The sequence below is a fragment of the Phocoena sinus genome, chromosome 11 (assembly GCF_008692025.1).
Source record: "Phocoena sinus isolate mPhoSin1 chromosome 11, mPhoSin1.pri, whole genome shotgun sequence".
In the NCBI taxonomy this organism is placed as follows: domain Eukaryota; kingdom Metazoa; phylum Chordata; class Mammalia; order Artiodactyla; family Phocoenidae; genus Phocoena; species Phocoena sinus.
Window position 1 is genome coordinate 70,823,592 of NC_045773.1, and position 17,666 is coordinate 70,841,257.

General features: G+C 56.7%; 1 protein-coding gene across 1 annotated transcript; it reads right to left on the reverse strand.

The window, feature by feature from the left end:
* Positions 1 to 8,304: 8,304 nt before the first annotated feature.
* Positions 8,305 to 17,155, reverse strand: FRS3 (fibroblast growth factor receptor substrate 3). Its single transcript, XM_032649029.1, has 7 exons — positions 17,006 to 17,155; positions 15,242 to 15,385; positions 14,133 to 14,221; positions 13,049 to 13,235; positions 10,892 to 11,053; positions 9,903 to 10,060; positions 8,305 to 9,619 (listed from the first exon to the last, which is right to left on the reverse strand). The coding sequence occupies exons 3-7, from the start codon at positions 14,196 to 14,198 to the stop codon at positions 8,705 to 8,707; spliced, it is 1,488 nt and encodes a 495-aa protein (XP_032504920.1). The 5' UTR covers positions 14,199 to 14,221; positions 15,242 to 15,385; positions 17,006 to 17,155; the 3' UTR covers positions 8,305 to 8,704.
* Between the last annotated feature and the right edge of the window lie 511 nt (positions 17,156 to 17,666).

A 17,666-nucleotide genomic window follows, 5' to 3' on the forward strand; every position in this document is an offset into this window, starting at 1 on the left:
GCTCACACTATCTGGGATGTACACGTACAAACACGCATACATATGCAGGGACGCACTTGCCCGTCTCCCTGCTCACATCCAGGCCCGGGCTGCACACGAGCTCCGGCTCCCCCAGAGGCAGCTTGTGTGTCTCCGCGTGTGCCCAGACACACCTTCCTCTAAGCTGGGCAACAAGGAAACTCTCCCATGATCCTCCTCCACCCTGTCCCTTGTCCTCCCCTTCCTTTCCCCCTTTCCCCCTCTTCCTCCACGTGGTCCTCCCTTCTCCTCTTTTTCCCTCCTCCTTCTTGCCTCCCTCCTTCTCCCTGCCCTTCTCCCCGCTTCCCCTCCCAACTGGCCATGTCCCTTCTAAGCCCTTGCTGAGAGGTAAGCCCAGGACCTCCTCTCAGTGCAGTGTCTGGACCAGGGAAAGCCCCCTCCGTGCAACTGCATCTCCTAAGGCAGAAATGAGGACAAGGGGTCTGGCTTTAGCGTAAGACAGTCAACCTCAGGCCAGAGCTGACTACCCTGTTCATGGGGTCACCCCATGGATCTGTACCGCCTCCCTCAATTTCTCCCCCAGAGAGAGTGGCTCACTTGACAGTAGGGGCTGGAAACTTCCAGAGACTCCCTGCTGTTCTTGACCAGTCTCCCCTTTAAGTCCCCAGACCTGTCCAAAGGGACCAGCAACCCGTGCTCCTGTGCCCCGTGTCCTCCTGAGATCTTGCGGGGGTGAGGTGAGGGCAGCAGGGTGCTAGGCAGTCCATGGGGAGAGGTTATTTGGATGGAGCTGGCCTTGGCCACAGACCAGGTCTCCGGGGTGGGGAGTGCTGGGGTTTGGGGATTGGGTAGCAGGAAGGGGAGTCCTTTGTCCCAGACTGAGGCATATCAAAGGCCAGAGAATCTAATCGGCAGGGCCTGGATAAGGAGCAGGAACTGAGTCTGTTCCAAAAGTCCCAAACCAAACACTGATAATGGATCCAGGAAGCTCCGTCACCTCTCCCATCCCACGGCCCCTAAGTGGGCCTCAGATAGACACGGTTATGGTCCCAGGACTCCAGCCCAGATCGCAGCCCATCTATTGTGGGTTTTGGAGAGGTGGGCCCGTGAGTGGCAGCGTGGAGCCTGCCTGGCCTTTCCCTCTGCTCAGGGCTCCTTGTGTGGGACACCTGGGGCAAGGAGGGGGCCAGGGATTCAGGACAGGGAGCTGGGGACAGGCAACCTCGGGCAGGTACAGGCAGCCACCCCAACTCTCCCCCACATCTTGGCATCTGGAGGGCTTGGCTCCGCATGGCCACTGTGCAGGGAAAGCCAAAACCTCGGGGGCTCTTCACGCACCCAGCAGGGATGGAGGAGAGGAAGGATCCGGAGGCCTGGACACTCCCCAAAGCCACCCCTATTGCATTCCTGGCTGAACATCCCCTTTTCCAGATTCTGAGCATGTTTGGAAGGGGTCTGGCTGACCTTGGCCCAGCTTTCTGCCAAGTCCAGGCATACTCCCCACACCCGGCCCAGATTGTAGGAAGCTGCGACCATGATCCAGAGACTCCAGGAGGATTTCTGAGGGTTTCACCTTTGTCCCTTTGTAGGATAAAGTGTCACCGCTGCTCAGTGCTGGCCCTGGCCTCTAGTGGCTTGTCCTCCGGGCTCTGTCTGCCTACATGGGCCACCCTCTGTGTGCTGAGATCCCCCAGGCCTGCTCTGGACAGTAGAGCCCCCTCCCACCTGCATCGTTGCAGCCTCACCTCCCAAAGTTCTGGGGGCGGGATGGGGGCTCAGCATCCAGCTCTCCCCTGGTCGTAGGTCTGGCAGAGAAAAGACACAGAATCAGAGGTGCGGGAGCAGCAAGGTGGGCCTCTGCAAGGTCTGGCCTGACCCCGGGGGCGCGCACAGTGGAGCCCTCAGCTCTGAGTCATGGTGTCTGAGGACCCAACTTCTTAGCCTCTGGCCCCAGTGATGGGTCACTGTGTCAAGAGGCATTCTCGCAGGCCTCCCACTGAAATCTGTCCCTCCTCCCCCCCACATTCCTTTTCCATTCAGTAAAAGGCATCCCTCCCTGTAGGGCCTGGATAAGGAGCAGGTCCCAGACCTCAGAGACCTCCTTTCCCACACCTCGCCCGCTATCATTTCCCTTGTCCCATTGGGTCTACCTCAAAATATATCCCACATCTGTCCTCTTCTCTCCTTTCCCACTGCCACCAGTGGGCTCCCAGCCATTGTCATTTCTCCCCCAGATTACAGCAGGTCTCCCCACTTCAGCCCTTTCTACACGCCTCCCCTCCTCCCACCTCCACACCGCAGCCAGAGCCATCCTATTAGACCTCAAGTCAGTCTCTGCTCCCAACCCTCCAATAGCTAATCCAGTCACCTCCCCGGCCCATAGAACCCTGCGTGTCCTAGATCCCCCACCCCGATCCTTCCCCCTCCATCACCCCTCTCCAGCTGCACAGGCTTCCTTGGACCCTGTCACTTTTCCTGAGCCCCACCGGGCCTTCGTACTTGCTGTTCCCTTTGTCTGGATCTTCCTTCCCTTAGCTGTTCACTCAGCCTTCTTCAGGCCTCTTCCCCACTGTCACCTCCCCAGCGAGGTCTTTTCTGACATGTGGCCCATTCCTTCCACTCAATCACATTGTCCCTTCTGCAGTTTCTTCAAAGTTATGTCTTCCCTGAAGTTAACTTGTTCATTTGATTAATTAGCTGGTTAATCGTCTCACCCTTAGTAGAATGTAAGTTCATGAGGGCAGGGCCTTATTTGTCCTTATGGCTGCCGTGTCCCCACCCACCCCCATGCCTGGCATATAACAGGCACTCAATAACTATCTGTTGAGTGAGTGGACAGGTGAATGCCCACACCTGGTCTGGTCGGAGCCCCACAGCTGCCCCCTCCAATCACATGTGGACACACGGCCTGCTGTTCCAAAGCCCGTCAAGTGCAGTCACCTCCGCCTCCTCCTTCCCTCACCATCTAGCTCCCGGCCCAGCCGCTCCTCTCCTCCCAGCCCCACGCCCCCAGCTTAATTGCTGGGGCCCAATTCCTTCCCCAAATCCTCCCCACCCTTCATGGTCCCCCTTTGGCCAGCTTCCCCACATCACTGGCTGTTGCTATGACAACCATAGCAGAGCAAAACTTGGGCTCTGTGTCAAGCGCCCACTGAGCGCTTTACGTGCATTTTCTTATCTACCACACAACAACGTTGGGAGGTAGGTGTTATTAGTTTCCCTTAATAAATGAGGAAACAGTTTCAGAGAGGTTGAGTGATCTGTCTGAGGTCACACAGATTTCAAATGGCAGAGGCACGTGGTCTGTAATCCTGTCTTGTGTGAGCCTCGCTTCTCCAACTAGACAGTGAGATCTGGGGAGGTGGGGCTTTGTCAGGACTCAGCGCCCATGACCCAGATTTTGAAACTTGGACCCGCTATGTCTAACGATGGCTTGGGAAATCAAGGCCACTATACTTGCATGACCGTGCCTGGGGTACCCCACCCCAACCCTGATATAGCAATACATTGATAGATTCCCCAGGCCTTTTCATCCCAAGAGGAAAGGAGCTCAAAAGGAAAGATCTTGGCCAGCACCAGCCCATCTGGGCCAGAGAAGCAAGGTGCCTCAAAGAACACCTGGAAACTTCCCCACCCCCACTCAGCCCGATGCCCCCTACCCCTCCTTCCATGGCTGCTCCCATCTCCCCGCAAGCCCTCCTCAGACACGGCTGCCCTGCTCTCCCCAGCCCAAGCAGCACACAGTCAAGATTAGAGGTTTCATGGCTTTTACATTCCTCTTCCCCAGAGCCAGAGTCCCCAGTCCCCCATCTCCTCACCCCCAAGTCTTGTCCCAGCCACACTCTTTCTGGGATCTTCTCACCCAGAGGGGAACCGTGCCAGGCTAAAGGAGGGGCAGGTGGAGGGAGGCGACGGGACCCGCAAGGGGCCAGGCCTCCCCAGCTGAAAGAGCTGACCAGAAGGAGAAAAGACAGCTGAGGAAAGACCCCCGTTAATGAGCAGGCACCAGGTGTGGTTAAGGTGCTTCCTCCCTGCCCCTGGCACTGCTCATTAGCTCGGTCATTATATTAATAATCCCTTAAGAAAGAGCATAATGACAGCGCACAGCTGGAGCACGAGTGATACTCCCACTCGCCTGACTTCCCCAGCCCCAGTCCACAGGCAGCCACAGGGTCCCTGAGGCAGGAATGTCCATCCCCAGAGAGGCCAAGAGAGGGGTCCACCTGGTGAGCAACGTAAGTGGTAGCAAGGCTCCCTACCAACCACTAACAGGCAGAGTGAAGCTTCCAGAAGAGCTAGGCTGAGAACCCCACATGTCGCAGCGAGTCCTTGTGACCCACCAACCACAGAGAACTCCCTCCCAGCCCCATTTCTGTCTTTCCGTCACTTCCAGGTTCACCGCGAGGGCTGGTGCCTCTAGATTCCAGGACAGACCCAGACCAACAACAAGAAATGTCAGCTGAATGGATGGAGGGTTCAGACATTGATTTAACAAACCAAGAACTCCAACCTCGGGTAGCCGCTGGGGGGCGAGGAATGCTGCAACTGTTTACGTGGAACGTCCTGGTGGCATGCCAGCTCTAAGGTCCCAAGAGCAAGAAGGACCAGTGAAGTGAGTGCTATCTCAGGCAGAAGCATAACGTCTAGAGCGCAGGTCATGCCGGGAAGACATTCTCTTATTTGATCCTCACAATTTCTTTTTTATTTTTGGCTGCAGTGTGTGGCTTGTGGGATCTTAGTTCCCTGACCAGGGATTGAACCCACGGCCTTGGCCGTGAAAGCGCGGAGTCCTAACCACTGGACCGCCAGGGAATTCCCTGATCCTCACAATTTCAAGACAGAGGACCTGTTATTACCCCTGTGTCACAGATGAAGAGACTGAAGCGTGAAGAGGTCAAGTTGTTAGCAAGTGGTAATGCTAAGTTTCAAAGTTCAGCTCCCTTGGCAGAGAGACTAAGCGGTGTGTGGGTCCATGAGCAGAATTAGGACCCACTGAGGGAAAGTTTTAGGGACATGATAAGACCCAAGTGGAGGGAGTACTTGTGAGGTTGTGAGCTCCCTGTCTGGGGAGCGTGTGAGCAGAAACCTGATCAGCATCTCCAGGAATCCTGTTGAAGGGATCCCCGTATGGGTCCCAGCTTAGCTGACCTACAAGATTCCATCCTGGACTCTGTGATTCTGTAGAAACAGAGCCCTGAGGGGTCCACACAGGCCCTCTCACCCCTGCCTCAGCCTCCCATGGCCTTTCTGGGGTCTCGGAGGGTCCCTCATTATAAACCCTCCTGCACCTGTATGACTCCCCTTGAAAGTATTGTCAGAGAACCCACCAGAGCTCAGGGCCTCTTGTGGGGCTGAGATGCCTGGAGGAGAAGGCAGCGGGGGCAGGCGAGGTCAGGCCCCCTCCGGCACACCCACCTACAAAGTGGGAGCCTTTCCAAGGCATCGAAAGGGTAGAGGGGCAGGGTCCGTGGGTGGGCACTGGGCCGACCCTAGGGGAAATCAGGTTCACCTTGCCGTCAACCAGGCAAGGCCCTGGCTTGCCATTCAAAAAGATTCCTGAGTGGGAACGCTGGGGAATGTGGCCCTTGCTGCCCACTTCTGTCCAGGGCAGCACCCAACACGCTCGCTCTCCCCGCAGCCCACCTGAGGGAACTAAGCCCCTTGAGGCCAGGCTGGGAGAAGTGCCTGGGAAAGACACACGACTGGCAGGCAGCCCCGGCTCAAGCCACTAATTAACTTCATGGCCTGAGGCAAGTCACTTCACCTCGTGACCTGCTTCCTCCTCTGCACTGTGGTGATAACAATCCAGCCCAGCGGGCAGAAAGAGATAAATGGTCTATAAGGCCCTGTGGAAAGCCACCCATGTTTATACCCTTGTAAAGTGCTATTATTACCCAGGGGTGGGCTCCGGGAGGGCCCCTCCTGGTCTGACCTGAAATGTCACTCCTGGACAGGATGCTGGCTCCTGTCCTTTCCTGAGGGCCGCCCAGGGGGTGGGTAGGGCCTGATTCTAACTAAGAGAACTGAGCAGTCTGCAAACATTCACCATGTTGGTGGGGATCATTGGACGATGATGGTGATGGAAACAGATTCTGTCCGCACACCACGCCCTGATGCTGGCAGGGCAGGCTCAGACACAGGAGCCTCGGTCGCCCTCCTGGGCATCACTCCCACCCGCCCCTTCCCGCCAGGAAAGCCGTCCGCTCATACCCTACCCGCTCCACCAGAGGAAAATTCCTAGACTAGACCTTGTGGGTCAGAGGCAGTGACCTGGGGAGGGGACGGGGAAGGTTGGCGGCCACACTGGGCTGGAAGCCAATTCCTGGGACATGTCCTGGACCCCCACCCAATGCCCCGCGAATATGCAGACTGAAGCGATTACAGCTTGCTCTGGGGGAACCGCCAGGCTCTGACCAAGACCTGGCGACCCCGGAGAGTGAGGCGGAACTGCTCTTCCTTGAGTTCTTCAGCGAAGGAGCAGGAATGAGCCTGAGGTCGGTCTCAGGGGCTGAAGAGTTGTGATGACCAGTGGTTTTTTTTCCGGGGGAGCAGCTGGGTTAAGACAGCTTGCCCACGTCGGTCTGCTTTCTGAAGTCGTGCCACGTTCATCATCTCATTGGCTACTTCTCACGATTAGCTCCGTGTTTTCTAGGGGCAAAAGCCGAGGCCTATTTGGGGTGACCAAATGCTCAAGAGAGCAGAGATAATAGCCAAGTCAGCAGCAGAAGCCGGCCTCTTGACTCAAGCCAAGCCCCTGACTCCCGCATGACAGGGTCCACGAATAAGGAGGGTCCTGAGCACACCCATGAGTCACTAGCATAGCCAGGGGCCCTCGGCCTGGTCCTGGCACCACCATGCCTGCCCCCCATCCTGGTCATCCTGTTTGGAGAGTCCATTGCTCCTGACCGTGGAGGCCAAAAGGAGGAGCAGGGGTAGCGTGGGAGGATGTGGAGAAAGCAGAACTGAGCTGCCTGTCTGGGTGAGCTGCAGAGAGGGGACAGTACTGCCCTACCGCAGTGTGGGGAAAATGCATGAATCCAGCCTGCCGCAGGTGATTCCTCTGGTCCAGAGATCAAAAGCATGTAAAGGAGAGAAGGGTTTGGTGCCAGCTGTACCCTGGGACCCTACTGGGCCCCAGGTGAAGGGCCTCTCACATCCTCTGTAGCCGGTCCTCTTCGCCCATTTCCTGAACAGAGGGACACCCAAGGTCGCGGGGGTCTGGAAGCCGGTTGGTCTAATCCCTGCCCAGGGGAAAGGGCGCTCCCAGAATTGAGGCCCAGGCAGTGGTAAGACAGCAGGAGGAGAAGGGAATTGGGTGGGCCCCACCCTGGCCTGTTTCCTTGGTGTGGAGGACAGGTCTGCTCGCTCCACAGGGCAGGGAGCTGGGGTACAAGAGGTGACCAGAGACAAGAAGCCTTGTCCTACTCCTCACCAAGGCCCTGAGTGCCTCACCGCAGACACTGGATTTCCGGGAGATTAACCGTTCAGGGGGTTGGGACCTGGGAGTCTTGAGGCAGGGAGGCTGGTGGGAGGAGGGAGAGAAAAGAGGCAGCCTCCGGACAGGGAAGGGGAGCTTCCGCAACCACAGCCCTGGGTGGGTGGTGTGTGCAGCCCTTTACAGACCCCGGGCTCCCAGGCAGGCGTTCAGATGTGGTGGCTCTGTCAGGGGACCACCCCTGCAGTAGGTCAGAGGGGCCCCAAAGAGGCCATTCCCGGGGAGTACTTCTCTGGGAAAGGCCCACTTTGTAAGTCAGATTATTCACTTACATATTACACTGTTTTTCCCCTTTTGTTTTTTGCTCTTCCTGGGCTTTTATTAAAGCCCTGTTTAAAGGTTCTAATCTTGACCTTGCCATGTTGACGGTGCCGAAAGAGGATCCAGGGCCCACCTTTGGACCAAGGTGGTACAGGAGAGCAGTTAAGTACCCAATGGGACCCACCTGGTGGCAGAAGGGAGACTCAGTGAGGGATTCCAGAGGTGAATCTGGCGTAGGGGCCCCCCACCCAATTTCCCCCACACATTGCCAACCTCAGAGAGTCAGGGTTTTATCTCATCAGGGTAGCTTTTCTTACAGCTCCCCTTTCTGCATCTAGGACTCTAGCTGTCCTGTCACCTTACTTTGACAGAGCAGCCACCCCTGGCAACTTTCAGTCTGGGCCGCAGCTTCTCAGAGGAGAAAAAGAAATGGCCATGACTTGTCACAAAAACCACAGTCACCCCAAATTTCCCAGAGTGAAACCCCTACCTCTGTTAGGCCTCCCCGACTCCCACACCAGCACCATGCCAGGAAAGACTCCCTAAGAATTCAACATCATCCACCAAGTCAGAATTTAAAAATAATTATATTAATAATAAATATGTTAAATTACATTTAAAACAATAAATAGAAAAATAAACTGATAAATAAAATCAACAGGTACAAAATGTTTCCAAATTTCAACCAAAAAAACACACAGACGACAGACGAGACAGATGACATAACGAGAGGGTGCGAAATGCAATCACGGGGCCCTTCACAGTTTACGTCACGGCTCCCTCCTCACCTGGTCACCCTCTTCTGTCCTCCCCGCCGACTCGTAGAGGAGACCGGGAGACTCAGTGGCTGATACCTTTGGGGACTCCGGCCAGTGCAGGCCCTTCTGCGAAGCAACCCCAACCCCGGGCGTGCGGGTTCGGAGCACAGGAGCGGGAGGCGGAGGCTGCCAGGCGGGTGGAGGGACGTCCCTACAGAGGCAGGTCGGTGCTGTTGTGCCGGGTTTTCCTGGCGGTGCCATCGTCGCGGGGCAGAGCCCTCTGCAGGTTGGACATGGCCACGGTCTTTTTGAGGTCAATCACAGCATAGGAGTCTGAGCTGCGGGCAGGGTGCGTGGTGGGCACAGGGGCTCGGGGGGCTGAGGGGTTCTGGGACCCCTTGGGGCGGTCTCCACCCCAGCCCTTCAGCTCCACCTGGATGTAGTTGAGCTGCCTGGGGGGCTCGGGGCCCGGCCGGCGGAAATCAAAGTTGAAGACCCTCGGGGAGCCTCGGTGGCGGGTCAGCGGCACAGGAAAGCTGCCGTGGCTGCGGAGGGCAGCCCGGGTGCTGGTGGGCTTCTGCAGTGGGGTCTCGTCCTCCTCGCCTTCAGGGAAGCCGTTGGAGGAGGGTGTAAGCCCGTCCCTCGAGTCCCCGTCATCCCCGGCCTCCTCCCCCAGCTGCTGGGCCTGGCTCTCCCACACGGGGGGCAGGGAGGGCAGGTTCTCGTAGTGCAGCAGCGCGGCCCGGCGCTGGGCGAGGCCATTCCAGCCCGGCTCCTCCGGGCTCAGTCTCCAGCCTGCCCCCAGCCGCAGCCCCCCACTGACGTTCTCGTAGGTGCACTTGGGCCGGGCTGGGCACTCGGAAGGGCCCCCGTTGTTATTGTCGTGGTGGAGCGGGTGATGCAGGCTGGGGCAGAGGCCTTGGCACTTGGTCATGTGCCGCCGAGCCGGGGTGGGGCCCAACACGAACTTCACTTGGCCCGGCTGCAGGAACACCTGCGGGTCCCGCTGTTCGGGGCCACAGGCCTGCGGGGCAAGGGGCGCCCGGCCCTCAGGCAGGGGCTGCAGGCAGTGCCGGCTCCTGCGGCGCTCATCCTCACTGGCTGGCGTGTTGACGTAGGTGTGGGACTGGGGGGAAAGAGTCCAAGAGCAGGAGGGTCCGAGGGCAGAGAGGAAGGAGAGAACAGGGGACAGGGTGAGAGAAGAGAAGCACAGGGAGAAGGAGCTGCAGCCTCCTCCTCTTCCTTGTCCTCCTAGCCTTCCAGGGAAGCTGCCTCCCTTTCTCGGGACAGGAAGGGACTCTATCAACTTTCTTCCCTCTCGTGATCCTCACTGGGAGGAGGTGCCATATTTCCCGATGCCCCACCCCCACCCAGACCCACAGGAAGACGCCGGGCAGACACTTGCTCACCTGCTCATCGGGAGCAATGAGGGCATGGGTGGACTCCTCCCCAAACGAGGGGTGTTGCAGGCTGCTTGTCGAGGGGCGCCGGGGCACTGAGAATCGCAGACCCTCTCCCGGGCAGCCAGGGAAGCCATTGGAGAAGCTGGAGACGGTGTAGCCTAGAGCTGGGCACACGGGAGACAAGGGGGTCCTTAAACCACCTGGCAACTACCTGCAACCGTGTGTGTGGCATCCCGGGACTCCTCCAAGTGGAGGGGAGATACTCCCAAGGCCCCCAGGGGGTCAGCCCCGCTGAACTGGCAGTCCCCCATTATCTTCACCTTGTATCTGTTCTCCAAACCCTGCCCTTTCCCTCACAGCTCCGCTTGAACCCCACTTCCCCATCACAGCCTTATCTGAAACACTTAAGGTACACCTTGTCGTCACTGGACCGACCCTTCACCTCATTCCAGCTCTGCCACTGAGCTCCAGGGAAGCCCCTCGAAATCGAGGACTGTGTTCCTATTTCTTCTGTCCCCCACGGGCCAGCCGATGGAGTGCCAGACACGGAGCAGGTGCTCAGTGTGATTCAGTGAATGAACAAGCAGAAATTGTGGGAACCTCTCCAGACAGCTGTGGGCAGAGATGCCTGCATAAGCCATCAGGAAAGGTATATGCGTATGATCCAGTAGCCAGAAGGAAGGAAGCAAAACAGCTCCAGACTGCCGTTTCCATGGAAACCCAATGTCTTCCTGTCTGTTCCCCGACCATCCATCAATACAAGGCCCTGGACTCCCCAGCCTCCGCTTGAGTCACCTGACTGGCCCAGGCCAGGACTTATCCATCCCTAGGAGTCGTCGGATGATGGATGGCGGTCCTGGAAGCGTGGCTCACCCAGCCATCCCCTCGCCTGCCTGCCTGACTCATGCCTACAAGACTGGTGCTTCCTGGGGCTACGCTTGTGCGTGCGTGTGCGTGTGCACTGGGGTGCTGAGGCGGTGGGGGGGTCTCCTCACCACTGGGAGGCTGGGGGGCCCGAGGGAGGTCGAGCTCAGCCGGGTGGCTGTTGCGGGTGATGATGACTGGCTCTTCCATCACATTGATGCTGTTGCACTGCATCAGATCCTGGAGGAGATTGAAGATTTCCTCGGCCCGGGAACACTTAAATGCAAATATCCCTGAAGAAGGAGAGGAAGAAATGAGGCTCCTCTGACCCTGTGTCCTAAAGGGAAGGACTAGAGAGGCTGAACAGATGCACAGAGCTCAAGACAAGTCCCTGACCTCCAGTCCCAGGCCTGCAGAGGGGTGGGAGAGGCCCTCACACTGAGCATTCTCCCCAGCACCCTCCAAAGTCTAAGAGCCACAGGAGGAGCTGGCCCCAGGCCCCGCGGCCCACCCTAACACACTCTATCCATTACCACCATCTAAAGATCTAATACTTCAGCTACATTCCTCCGAGGTTAAATCCTTTTCATAAGGATGTGTGTGCGCCAGGGTGAAGGGAAGCGAAGTAAAAAATCAAAGCGGAAGGGACAGTGTCAGATGAGTGGCCATTCCACCTCACACGCCGCCCCTTACTCCCCAGAAAAATGAGCTCCGCCAGGGCGCCAGCCCTCAGCTCTGTGCCCAACAGCCTCTAAGCTCTTTGAGGGTGGGAGGGCCTATCCTGTTCACTGCTTATTCACTGCATACTTAGTCCAGTGCCAGGCCAGAGAGTGACTGTCTACGGTGTATAGGCCCCTGGCCTTATGGAGCTTGAAGTCTGGTGCAGAAAGGAAGGATGGGCTGACTAGCTAAAGGACAAATATGGCAAGGCAACCACGTGGCTCCTCCACGCAGCCAGCCTTATAGCCCCTCAAACTCTAAGGCAGCAACTCACGGTCCTGCCACAGCAGGACTGGGCTGAGCACACATGACTCCGGGGATCCAAAGATGCTCTTGGGGTGTTGGGCCGGCCTGGGATTCTGCACTCCCCCTGTGTAACAGTGGGACCCAGGACTCAGGGGAAGCCACTTGGGATGTACATGGGCATGTTCCAAACAAGGCAAACTAGGTTGGGGTATGAGGTCTGCAGGAATGGGATGAGAAGGATAGAAAGGAGGGGAAGAAATAGGGCTATTCTTTCCTCATTCTGTTCTATTTATTATAGCTCATTCCAAGATATGTCAAGAGCTTAGAAAAGGTTAGGAAAGCCTGGAGTTTTAGAAGAACCCTGTGTCGGGGCCTAGGGAGCTCTTCTGGGACCTTCAGTGTGGATTAATCACCACCGGGAGCAGAGAGGCCCCTTCCTCCCCTCCCTCTGCTCAGCCAGCATTAACTGCTTCTGCCTCATGAGTTCCAAAGGTAAGGTGCACAGAGGGGAGGGCTCCCCCAGCCAGTACAACCGCAGAGACACACTGTTGTGTTGGTGGCCTCATGAGAGGAGCTTTGCTCATTCCATCCCTGCAGTCACACCTCCGCACTGCATTGAACACAATCCCTTGTGGCATTCCTTCTAGCAGAGCTTAGGCCTGTGTCCTCAGAGAAGGCCCAGACCATGTGACCCCTTCAAAGAGCCCTGGCTGGCCCCGGCCTTGACTTCATGGAGCAGCCCACCCCTCCCTGACCTCTGGCTTCAGGGAGAAAGGGGAAGAAGGCAGAATACATCACACTGCACCACCCACAGGGGACAGGAGACAAAGATTAACCTCGTGAGGGTTACTCTGTATACCACGGACCTCCCCAAATCTATCATTCCCACGCCACACAGCCCCAAGGCAGCCAGAGCTCTTGCCTGACCTTTCATTATACACAGGAACCAGGGTATATGACTTGGGGCTCAGTTTGTTCCTACTTAGGGGGCAAGAGGGACCCTGAAACTAGAGTAAGAGAGGGAGGAGGAATCGCTTGCTTTCCCAGGTCTGGGAGCACTGGCTCCTTCCCATGGGCTGTGCAACAAATGACCTCACAGAGCCACCCAGGCCGGAGTTGTTGCAATGATCGAAGAGAAAAAGCACTGGCCTGGGAGTCCACTTAGTTCTGTGTGCTCTTGGCCACGACCCTTCCCTTCTCTGGGCAACACCTGCCAAGTGGACAGACTTCCCCACTGTCCCTCAAGCTACGACTTCCAGCCCCAATACCTGTCCCAGGCGCACAAGCCCCCATCCCAGCGTGAGGCAGGGGCTGGTACTCACCCTGGCCAGTCTGACACCGGCGGCCACTCTCAAAAGAGAAGAGGTTGGAGTCGTAGCCATAGCGCCGCAGGCAGAGGTAAGGCCAGCAGACAGCCTCGCGCCGATGCAGGTGCAGCACCAGCTCGCTCTGCGTCAGCTCCATCACTCCGGAGCCCAGCTCCACCCCCTCGTCATCCACATTCGTCACCTGGCAGGGGCAGGGGACAGAAGGGTTAATGGGTGAGTCCAACAAGCGTGTCCAGGTCCGTGAGCCACTGGGAATGCCACACGATTACCGGGACACGGATGAAGCAGTGCCACTGACCCACTACAGTTCCCTAGGCCTTAGTTTTGTCATTTGGGCAGTGAGGGGAGGGGTGGCTAGTCGACCCCCAAGGTCAGATGGTTAGACGTGCAAAGTTAGATGACCCCAAATGGTCCAGATGTTAATGGGAGAAGTGGGAGAAGAGGTTCTATTGTAAGTTCAAAATCTTAAGACCCTGGGAGAGTCAAACCCAAGCAGAACAAATATAAAGGCCTCCACCACCTCCCCAACCGCAGGACCTTGCTGAGGGCTCCCTCTTCTGGTGAGCAGGAGAAACCTGGGCCTCAAGATGCCGGGGTGAGGAGGGGGCGCCCCCTACAGGGAGGTGGAAGGAGCAAGGCGGGGGTGCACACAGGTCCACTGGGCCCGGCCTCAGCTTCCCAAAGCAAACAGCAAACACTAACACTGTGCTTAACACGTGTTAAGCACTGTTTGAAATACTTGACACATGTTAATTCACAAATACAGACTTTTGTTGTTTTCTCCAAAAAGTTATAATGTAAAGTTACAAAGATACACTGACAGGAGTGAACATTCTGAAAGCACAGTCTCTGCTACCCTATTGCAGCATTTCTCCATTCTTAGGAATACCAAGAGCCACAAAAAAGGCAGTGGCCTGAGCCCGTTCTCCTTGGTACTGCTCAGAGGTCCTGAGCTTGCGAAGCCCACAACCTCAGCCAGTCATTTCACCTTCTCTAGGGAGGCTGAAGCAACTCGACAGCGCGGGCCGAGCCCAGGAGGCCATGCTGGGAATGTGGGAGAGGAGGGGGCTGTGGGTACCTTGAACTTGCTGGGGTGGTTGTCTGGGATGCTGTCTCTGTTCAGGCAGCTGCAGCAGCTCCCCATGGTGTCAGAGCAGCCGGCCCGCCCTAGGGAAAAACACAAGGGACGGGAAGGTCATCGAGGTCAGCTCCCAAAAGCCCTGCTCTGGGGAACTCTGGCCGAATCACCTCGTTTTGATCACCTACTCTGTCTAAGACTCACAGTCCCTCCCTCAAGGAATTCACGTTCTCAATCCAGGGCCAGACACACACTGGATAAACATTAATTCAAGTTAGGACGTGTTAAGGATTAATGCTGATGGGCGGATGGAGAGAGCTTCTTAGGGGCAACTTTTGATCTGGACCTTGAGAAGTATGTAGGATTCTGACTGATGTAATGATAGGGAAGGGCAGCCTGGGCAGCAGGAAAAGCATGGTTAAAAGTAGGGACCCAGATGAAGTGACCTGCATCAGGAGTTGGGTGCCAGCCCAGTGCCCTCCTCCAGATTCCGTGAAGAAACTGTAGTTGGGAGTCCCAGACACTTTGGCCTGGACCTTTCTCCTTGTTCCCCTTTTCCACTTCACTCCTCCCACATCATCCAAATCCTCTCTTTTCTTTCCTCACCATCCCAACATCCACCTCAAATTTATCTTTTTGATGTTCTCTTCAAATGAGATGTTACGTTATGGTCAAGAGATACACTCAGAAGACTGAGCATTTAAAACAGAGCACTACTTTGATAACCTTGAGTTGGTATTTCTTCATTAAAAAAAGAAACGCTTGGTTTGCTCCCCTTTGTCCAAAGGGGAGAACAGAGGCCTTAATATCTGGATTGTTCCTCAAGGATTATGGCACTCGAATTAGAGGTCACAACAGTTGGGCCTGTGCCTAGGATGGAGGTGATACCACCAGGCTACAGTGACCTAAGGGAGCAAGCAAACACATGGGCCGATTCCCAACCAGAAATTATGGGTTTGCAACTTTCTGCAAGAAATGAATCAGCAGGATTAGATATCCTTCTAGAACTCCTGCTGAAAGTGTAAAGCCTTGAGCAATGCTGACTTGCACCCTCTACTCCTCTCAACTTGGAAAACTCCAGAAAAGTGGCTCCTATACGCAGCTCTCACCTCACCCAGGCCATCGGGGAGCTGACCATGGGAGGGGCATGGGGAAGGACCCCCACTTTATTCCCCCTGTTCTTGGTGGGGTGTCATGGCAAGCAGTCTGCAGAGAAGTCACCTGGATCTCCCTGGGACACACCTGGGGCTCACCTAGCATAGGAGACAGAGACCACAGGTTAGTGGAAACCTTCCATTCTCACCCCCAATTGTTAATGAAACTGACTTGCCGTCAGTCCATCCCACCTGGATATCTGTTCCAGCCCTAATGGGATAGAAACACCAATGAAGGAAGTGAGATCAAGAGCAAAGGGACCACAAATTCTAAGCCCCATAGGCCCTGAGAGGGACAGACTCCCCTTGCATCAGTGACTTTGAAGTCTGAGGCAGCCCAGGACATTTTAAGTCACCTCTAGACCCCACCTGAATCCTGTTAAAACCGATACCAAGATCACCATCTTACCTTTGCTGAGAACTTGAACTCTACAGAGAGCTTTCTCAAAAGGACACTAAGATGTATTAGAAAGAGCAATGGCTTAAGATTCAGGAAACCAGTAGTCTTTTTTTATTGTTACAAAGTATCTGGGAGAGTCTGCCAAGTAGATTCTCCATCACCACCCCCAACTCCCACCCCAAGGCCTTAGTTTTGAAGGGAAACATCTGTCAACTGTGGAACTTCTAGCTTCAATAACCTTTAGAGGTAAGTTTGTAGGACAAACATAGCTAAATCAACATTTTCCTCCTCTAGGACAAGCTCCTTCAATCTCACACGTGGAAGCTTGACAGATTTTCTGTTCTCCAAACTCTGAAAGGCCTAAAAGTTAACATAAATGCTAACAATCAATCAAAATTTCAGTAATCTGAGCCCTAGATGGACAAGTCGACAAGCCAGTACCCTGGAGATCCTTGAAATCCCACCCTCCTGCTCTGGAAAAACAATGTCATTTCCCAGGGCCCCTGGTGCTCTGCATCCTTGGACACTTCCCAGGTAAAAGGACCCCTACCCTCTTGGTCTGGCTTACTCTCTGGAAGGGGGCAGCAGGATGAGGAAGGTATGCACAGCCTAAAGGCAGACAGCTGGGTAAATACTGGGGCTTGAGCCACCAACAGGGAGTCTGGGGGTGAAGCCAAGAACTACAGGGTGCAAGATGGGGGAGGGCGCTGCACCTTTTCCTGTCCCCTTCACTTCTCTTTAAGATACCAGGACATATCACGACAGCCCAATGAGGGGGGTTACATCGGGTGGGAGGAGGAGGGGTCGCTGGTCTGAGACAGGTGTGGATTGGGGGTGGGAGTTTGAGGTTATAGGGACTCAAAACGTATGAGAGGGATCAGGGAAATGTGGACAAATTTTTTGGACTTGAGCACGGTGCAAGGAGAATGGGGGGCATGAAGACTCAGAGGAATTTCAGGGCGGTGGAAGCATTTGGGGGCATCCAGGAGAGAATGGTGCTCTGTGAGCGTATCAGGGGAATTTGCAGGAGTGAGGGGTTCTGAGGGCTCCAGGACACATGAAGGTGTGTCCGGGGGTGGGGGTGGGGTGGTTCTGGGGGCTTAGAGACAGATTTAGGTAACAGGCGAATTTCTAGATACCGGGAAGGAACAGGGGAGGTCAGGGCCGCCCGTTGTCTCTGGATCCCCGCCCCCAGGCCCGGGTTTCCACCGCCCGCCCGCCCGCCCGGGGCTTCCTTGGGAGGGAGTGGAGACTGCGGCGCGGCGCGGTGCGGCCTCGGCGGAGCCGCCTCGCCCCCGCCCCGCCGCGCCCCGACTCACATCGCCCCGCGGCCCGGGCGGCGCCGGGCCCCGCTCCCGGGTCCCGCTGCAGCAGCCGCCGCCAGCCCGGAGCTAAGGCCTCCCCGCCCCGTGGCGGCGGGGTCAGAGGTCACCGGTAGCACAGACGAGACGCTGCGGGCGGGCGGACCCGATCGGGGGTGACCGGCGCGCAGCCTAGAAGGTCCCTTTGGAGGACTTTGCAGTAGGGCGCAGGGAGCATGCGCAGACGCCAGAGGGCGCTCAGGGCCAGTGACTGAGAGAGCCTGGCGGGGGCGGGGCGGAGCCTGGGGGCGGGGGCGGGGCTAGAGGCGGGGCTGAGGGGGACCAGAGGTAGGACCAAAGGATTCCACTCCCAGGATCAGAAAATGTACCCGAGCGGCGGGCGGGGCGGGGGAGAAACACGGAAGATTGGGGGAGGAGCCTGAAGGGATGGAAGGAAGAAGGGCAGGACTAGGGACCCCAGAAAGGGGCTGGGGACGAGGGGGAGGGAACTAGGTGGGGGTGGGGACACACAGAGAGGGGCGGGGCTAGGAGACCAGAAGGACGGTCTGGGGGGACCTAAGGGCTCCGAAAGGCGTTCTGTTCCGCGAGTGCTTGAGGACCCGGCATAACGATGGCTCCCGAAGATCTGCTCCGCGCCCGCCGAGACGCGGTCCCAGTG

Bases quoted from the DNA above. Each gene is read 5' to 3' on its own strand.
- FRS3 (XM_032649029.1), bottom strand. From the start codon at position 14,198: ATGGGGAGCTGCTGCAGCTGCCTGAACAGAGACAGCATCCCAGACAAC. The intron at 13,236-14,132 runs GTACCCACAGCC...TGCCCCTGCCAG, and splicing joins ACCACCCCAGCAAGTTCAAG to GTGACGAATGTGGATGACGA. The intron at 10,061-10,891 runs GTGAGGAGACCC...CCGTGTGCCCAG, and splicing joins GGCCCCCCAGCCTCCCAGTG to CTCTAGGCTACACCGTCTCC.